The 7,693-nt window shown below is 41.0% G+C and overlaps 1 protein-coding gene across 1 annotated transcript; it reads right to left on the bottom strand.

Annotated features, from left to right (window-relative positions):
- Window positions 1-6,241: 6,241 nt before the first annotated feature.
- Window positions 6,242-7,283, bottom strand: LOC112512799. The gene is made up of 2 exons (XM_025118940.1): window positions 7,226-7,283; window positions 6,242-7,167 (listed from the first exon to the last, which is right to left on the bottom strand). Exons 1-2 carry the CDS (start codon window positions 7,281-7,283, stop codon window positions 6,242-6,244), a joined length of 984 nt encoding a protein of 327 aa, XP_024974708.1.
- Between the last annotated feature and the right edge of the window lie 410 nt (window positions 7,284-7,693).

Below are 7,693 nucleotides of genomic sequence, written 5' to 3'. Positions count from 1 at the left end.
TCATGTCTAAAATAAATGTAAACTAACCTGTTGATTGAAACGGAGAAATTGACAATAACCTTTAGAATTCGTCTCAGAAAACACTCCTAAAATCTGGAAATTGGTCCCTGTTTCTCCTCCCAATCGACAGCTTCTCTCCAATCGACCGCTTCTCCCTCTCGACTTCTGCTTCTTTCGACAGCTTCTGTTTTGCTACTGCCCTTTTTTAACAGCCCTTCGTCCTCTCAATTTACAGCTTCTTAAATCCCTCTCAATCTCAATCGACAATCCTTCCTTCTTCTAAAAATCCTCTCAATTTCTGCTTTCGTTTGTTAAAATCCTCTCTAATTGACAACTTCTCTCCAATTCGATCTCCCCTTATTTTTGTCTCGAGCTCGCTATATATCACTGCCCTTTCGATTTCCTCTATATCGACAGCCCCAATCGCCTCCTTTGCTCCCACTTTTATCGACCGACTCTGCTCCCTCGATCCCTCTCTGCCACGATCTTCCGTCTCCATCGTTCTGCCCACGTCTCTGCTGCACGAAATCCCGTCTCCATCGTTCTGATTTTGGTCTTGGGCAGCAGCCTTGCTTCTATCGCTCGATAAAAAAAAACCTCTGCTGGGCTGCTGATTTTTTTGAATCTCTTGGGTTGTTGCTGTTGGGCTGCTGATTGTTGGACTATTAGTGCTGATGGGCCTTTTCTGTTGGGCTGTTTGTTGTGAGATCAACAAGAAAAACAAAAGAAAAATGAATAAATAATCAAATTGTTATTTTTTTCTTTTCCAACTTGAATTGCCTCAAATAATTAAAACTAAATTAGAACTTTTAAACATCTAATTAATATTAATTATTAGACAACTTTAGCATAAAAATATATGTAAAATTGACACTTATCAAATTCCCCCACACTTAGATTATTGTCCGTCCCGGCAATGACTTAAGTTAGCACGTAGTTATAAAAAAAAATTAATGAATCAAATGAGAACGTCAACACATGTAACATATCATGAGTTTGAGATTTGCAACAAAGCATTGAAAAGGGTATGCACACGCAATCAAGTAGACACAAACCAATCTCGAGAACTCTCACGAATGGGATTAACGAAGCAACACTCGATTCACTTCTTAGGTTAAAGTGTATCGCTCAAATCGTCACTATACTAACATGTATCTATCATAAGCTTGAAAAACCTCTCACTCTCTACTATTTTGATAAAATACATGCTTATAAATCAAAAGGTCTTAAAATGTGTAACGAAAAACAAGGCTTTGGGTACGGTAGGGAGTTATATAGGAAAAGTAACTAAGACCTAACACTAACGGAGAATACGGCTACTCAACTACACTTTATTTTTATTTTCACAAAGGACTTTTATATCTATCTTTGAAGCTCATTCATTTTCGGACGATAGGGAATAGAAATGAAACGTTTATATTCAACCGTATCGTCATTTTCGTCGTCTATTTTATTTTTTTATTGACGACGTAATTTTGCTTTTCACATATGTATATATATTTTTTTCTTTTTGAATTTTTCTCTTCTTTTTCATTCATTCTTCCCTTTCTTTTTTTCAATTTTTTTTAGTATTCTCCAACATATAAATACAACTTTTTTTTGAGCATACAGGAAGACCGGGACTACTCCATTGGTGATTGGTCGGGTGAGTTGTGTTTGGATTAGTTCATGATGTGGGTGACAAAGGAAATAGGCTAAGGCTCAAAGTGGTGTGCAAAAGGGATAATCACATCATAAAGGGGTAGGCTTAAGGTTAGTGGTTTAACATAAAAATGAGCAAACGATGGCCTTTATCATGTTTATTAGCATGTAAATATCATGTAGTCTTAAGGAGAGAAAGATCAAGTTCTAGAGATGCATATCTAGGAATGACGCAATCACACAAGACATGAATTTGAGACTAATATCAAGTATTTAGTCTAAATAAGCTCAAAGTCTCACGATGTTCAAAACTAGCTCAAGAGATTAGCAATAGTCTACTTTGACCGAAATGCTACCACTAATCAACTCTAAGTGTTATCAATCAAGCTCAATCATGCTATACATGCATCCAAACTCATCGTCATCAACAATTTAAGCTCAATAAAAGCATGCTAACACATTGTCAAAACGGACAAAGATCCTCATTTAAGCACAAAATTTGCAAAAAGAAAAAATTTGACCCCTAAAACCATTTATATACCCAATTCATGCAAATAACCCCACCCCCACACTTAATTCATACATTGTCCTCAAGGTATGCAATAAGTAGAGGACACTCTAAGCAATGAAGGAAAAGGAACATAAAACTCCCCTGATTTGATGAGTGACCTCCCAATGTAAGAATCCGTGGAGATGGGCGTGTCTCTTCAAGCGTCCAACATTCAGGGTGAACCTGAGAACATAGAAATCCAAGAGTGAAGTTAAGAATCTAAAAGCAAACTAAATAACTGAAAGCAATAAATAAAAAGAAATGGAAATTCGTGGGTTGCCTCCCACGCAGCGCCTTTCTTTTATGTCTTTGGCTAGACCATACTCGGTTCAATTCTTGTAGCTTGGCGTGTCCAAAGCTACCCTCTCTAAATCCCTTCCATCAAAGCTTTCACAGAACGGCTTTAGCCTATGGCTGTTAACTTTGAAAATCTTCCCCGTAGATAGACTTTGTATCTTTACTGCACCATTCTAAAAAATGGTTAACACAACAAAAGGTCCTATCCATCTGGACCTTAACTTACCGGGAAATAACTTTAATCTAGAATGATATAGGAGAACTTTCTGACCTTTAGTGAAAGACTTACGTGAAATACGAGAGTCATGAAACGCCTTGGTCTTCGCCTTATAGATGCGAGCATTTTCGTAGGCATCGTTCYGTATCTCCTCTAACTCTTGAATTTGAAGCTTCCTATGCGATCCCGCTTCATCCAAATCTATATTGCACGTTTTCACCGCCCAATACGCCTTGTGCTCTAATTCCACAGGGAGGTGGCAAGGTTTACCGTACACCAACCGGAAAGGAGACATACCTATAGGCGTCTTGTAGGCCGAACGATAGGCCCACAAAGTGTCAGTAAGCCTTAAGCTCTAGTATTTCCGGTTGGGATTCACAGTCTTCTCCAAAATGGACTTGATCTCTCTATTTGATACTTCGGCTTGTCCGTTTGACTGTGGATGGTAGGCGGTGGAGATGCGGTGGATAACCCCATACTTCATGAAAAGAGCGCCAATGACCTTGTTGCAAAAATGGTTGCTTCGATCACTGATGATGGCCTTGGGCGTCCCAAACCTGGAAAATATGTGAGATTTGACAAAATCTGCAACTACACGAGAATCATCAGTTCGAGTGGCCTTTGCCTCAACCCATTTTGAGACATAGTCAACGGCCAAAATAATGTAAAGATTACCGCAAGATGCGGGAAARGGTCCCATGAAATCCATGCCCCAAACATCAAAAATCTCACATACTAGCATAGGAAATTGGGGCATTTGATTYCGGGAACTAATGTTTCCCGTCATTTGGCACCTCATGCAACTCTTACAAAAGCGATAACAATCTCGCATAAGGGTCGGCCAATACAACCCACACTCAAGTACCTTCCGATATGTCCGCTTATGGCCGAAGTGGCCCCCACAAGCATGGGAGTGACAAAACTATAAAACAGACTGAAACTCCCCTTGGGGCACACATCGCTGGATAACTTGGTCCGGACAATGTTTCCAAAGGTACGTCTCGTCCCACATGTAGAGACGAGCCTCTATCCTAATCTTTTCTCTATCGGGTCTAGATAACTCACCTAGGAAGCTCTTTGAAACCAAATAATTAACAATGTCTGCATACCAGGGGGTTTCGCCCGAAACGGAGAAAAGRTGCTCATCTGGAAACTCATMAGTGAGTGGGCWTGGCTCKCCWTCCAATAYTAGCCGGCTAAGGTGGTCGGCAACAAAATTTTCAGCTCCGCTCTTATCTCTAATCTCCAAATCAAACTCTTGGAGTAAGAGAATCCACCTTATCAACCTCGGCTTTGCGTCTTTCTTCTTGAGCAGGAACTTCAATGCAGCATGATCTGAAAAGACAATCACTTTAGTGCCAAACAGATAAGATCTAAACTTTTCTAAAGCAAAAACAACTGCTAGCAACTCTTTCTCGATGGTTGAGTAGTTGCATTGTGCACTATCAAGTGATCGTGATGCATAATAGATAACATAAGAGCTCTTACTGTCTTTATGTCCCAATACCGCTCCGACTGCATGATTGCTAGCATCACACATAATCTCAAATGGTGATTGCCAATTTGGAGGTCGGATAATAGGGGCAGAAGTAAGCATATCTTTCAATAAATCAAATACATACCTCATTGAAGACAAAGTCTACCTCTTTTTGTAGGAGCTCATAAAGGGGTCGAGTGATTTTGGAGAAGTCTTTAATGAAACGCCGGTAGAAACCTACATGACCGAGAAAAGAACGGACCTCTCTAACACTCGAGGGGTAAGGCAAGGATTTTATGACATCGATCTTTRCCTTGTCAACCTCTATACCCCTTTCCGAGATAACATGACCAAGTACTATACCTTGGTGGACCATGAAGTGACATTTTTCATAATTTAAAACCAAGTTAGTTTCAATGCACCTCTTTAAAATTTTGGTCAAGTTATCTAAGCATGAACTAAACGAATCACCATAAACTGTGAAATTGTCCATAAAAACCTCAATAATRTTCTCTACATATTCTGAAAATATACTCACCATACATCGTTGGAATGTCGCCGGTGCATTGCAAAGACCGAAAGGCATCTTCCGGTAGGCGAATGTACCGAAGGGGTAGGTGAACGTGGTCTTCTCTTGGTTCTCTCTCGTAACCGGTATCTGATGAAAACCTGAATAACCATCCAAAAAACAATAATGAGTACGATCGGCTAACCTTTCTAACATTTGGTCTATGAATGGAAGGGGAAAATGGTCTTTCCTAGTCGATGAATTAAGCTTACGATAATCAATACATACTTTCCACCCATTTTGAACACGGGTGGGCACTAACTCACCTTCGACATTCTCTACCACAGTAATGCCAGTTTTCTTAGGAACTACCTGGACCGGGCTTACCCACTTGTTGTCAGAGATTGGGTAGATCATATTGGCGTCCAAAAGCTTGAGTATCTCCTTCTTGACAACTTCCAACATCGGTGGGTTCAACCTCCTTTGCACCTCTCGGAATGGCTTGTATTCTTCCTCTAATAGAATCTTGTGCTAGAAAAGTGAGGGACTAAGGCCCTTGATGTCGGCGATGGTCCATCCAATCGCCCTCTTGTGCTCCTTCAAAACATCCACAAGCTCTCTTTCCTCCTTCGGTGATAGAGTGGTGGATATGATTACCGGAAGGGTATCTTTATCTCCTAAGTAGGCGTACTTCAGATGATGTGGTAGCGTCTTCAACTCTAGCTCGGGTGCCTGTTCAACAGAAGGCAAAAGTCTAGTGTGAGATATAGGCAAATCTACTTTAGAAACTTCATACCTTGGCTTTTGTGCTCGCCCTTTCTCCATCCAAGATACCAATTCTGCAAAATCATCATCAAGCTTGTACTCTTGAGCAAGCTTCTTTAAACTTCCATTTGTTAAGTCCCTATCTAGAATCACTTCTAACACATCCTCATTAGATAGATCAAACATAGTATCAGATAAAGACTCGATAAATATCAACAAAGCATAAAGATGAAACATCACTTGGATATCACATGGCATCATATATATGAAATTTAATCATCTCGCCATCAAATTCCATGGTCAAACTACCACTATGGACATCTATCTTAGTCTTAGAGGTTTTCAAAAATGGTCTACCTAGCAAAAGCATACCGGCCTTGGATGCATTGTTCTCCTCCATATCTATAACATAAAAATATGCCGGAAAGACCAATTCATTCACTTGAACAAGCATGTCCTCTAATACCCCTTTAGGGTAGACAATAGACCTATCCGCTAGTTGGATTACCACACCGGTTGGCTTGAGGGGCCCTACATCCAAAGATGAGTAAATGACATATGGCATAACATTAATTGATGCCCCCAAGTCCAACATGGCTTGATTTACCGAGACATTGCCTACCTTACATGGTATGGTAAACATRYWCGGGTCTTTACACTTTGGTGGTAACTGTTTTTGCAAAACAGCGGACACATTTTGACTCATGCTTATCTTTTCATTACCCTTTAGTTTCCTTTTATTTGTACAAAACTCTTTCAAAAACTTAGCATATCTAGGAACTTGCTTCATTGCATATAATAAAGGGATGTTGTTGCTGAAAGCCCGTGCGGTGCTTGGAATTGTTGAGGTTGAAACTGCTGAGATTGCTGGAATGAGCCTTTTTGCTGAAACTGTTGGCCTTGTCCTTGTCCTTGCCTTGAGGCATAGCTCAGATTCGGATGTTGCCTCCAACTGGGGTTGTATGTGCTCGAAAAAGGGTCGGGAGCCCGGTTGTTTGAATTTTGAAAGTTGCCACCCCCAATGGCGTTCACTTGCTCTTCTTCTTCATGTAAAGTCGGGCATGCATCGGTGGGGTGTGCCACTGATGAGCAAAATCCACATGTCTTGACTTGAGGCATATTACCCATGGCAAGCTGTTTCACAATGTTAGTCAAATCAGTTATTCTAGTTTCTAAAGATTTAACATGTACCTCACTTGCGCCCCGGCCAATGTCACTCCGAACTCCAAATTGCTTGGAGTTTTCCGCCATGGTGTCTATCAAAGTCCTCGCTTGTGTTGGCATCTTGTTCACTATAGCTCCTCCGCTCGCAGCATCCATCATCTTTCTTTCCATCGGTAGCAACCTTTCATAAAAATACTGAATTAGTAATTCATCAGAAATTCCATGTTGAGGACAACTTACACAAAGGCGCTTGAAGCGCTCCCAATACTCGTATAAAGACTCCATGTCCTTCTGCTTGATCCCACATATCTCTCTTCTAAGCCCGGCGGCTTTGGATGCGGGAAAATACTTGTCAAAGAATGCTCTTGCCATTTGCGCCCAAGTAGTGATGGATCCCGGCGGTAAGTAGAAAAGCCACTCCCTAGCTGCGTCAACTAGGGAGAATGGAAATGCCTTCAGCTTGAGATTCTCCACCGTCGTGCCTTGCGGCTTCATCCCCAAGCATACCATGTGGAACTCGGTCATATGCTTGTACGTGTCTTTGTTAGCTAAACCATGAAAACGAGGCAGTAAGTGTATTAAACCAGTCTTAAGTTCAACACTTACCTCTTCCGGCGGATAAGTGATACAAAGAGGTTGCTCGGTGACGTTGGGTGCTGCTCATTCCCTTAAAATGCGTTCGGGATTTACCATTTTCTCTTCAGTCTCGATGACCGGTTCTTCTTGCTCAGAATGAGCTTTCTCTTCTTCTTCCTCCATTTGGTCTTCAGAATCGGATGACAACTCAATATCTTTCCAAATATTGAGAACCGGTGAAGAAGTAGACGCGCCTTGCTTCTTTCGAAGCTTAGCTTGCTTTCTTAGCTTCTTTGCGGTTTTCTCAATTTCCGGATCAATTGGCAATGGTGAACCTGCACGAAACGATCTTGGCATAAACAGTTAAACTTGCCGAGTTCCCCGGCAGTGGCGCCAAAAATTGGACGGGTGTCGAGTCCGGCAAATTATAGAATTTTATAAAAATAAGCCTATTATCTCTAAAACACAACTTGTGATAGCGATAAGTAGGGTCGTCTC

This window comes from Cynara cardunculus (genome assembly GCF_001531365.2).
Source record: "Cynara cardunculus var. scolymus isolate 2C chromosome LG 5, CcrdV1, whole genome shotgun sequence".
In the NCBI taxonomy this organism is placed as follows: Eukaryota; Viridiplantae; Streptophyta; class Magnoliopsida; order Asterales; family Asteraceae; genus Cynara; species Cynara cardunculus.
Note: the sequence above shows the minus strand (reverse complement) of the source record. Positions and strands in the feature narration are given on the sequence as shown.

Excerpts from the sequence above, each read along its gene's own strand:
- LOC112512799 (XM_025118940.1), bottom strand. The coding sequence starts at position 7,283 with ATGAGCAGCACCCAACGTCACCGAGCAACCTCTTTGTATCACTTATCC. Across the intron at positions 7,168-7,225 it reads TCACTTATCCGCCGGAAGAG|CTAACAAAGACACGTACAAG; the intron begins GTAAGTGTTGAA and ends TTCATGGTTTAG.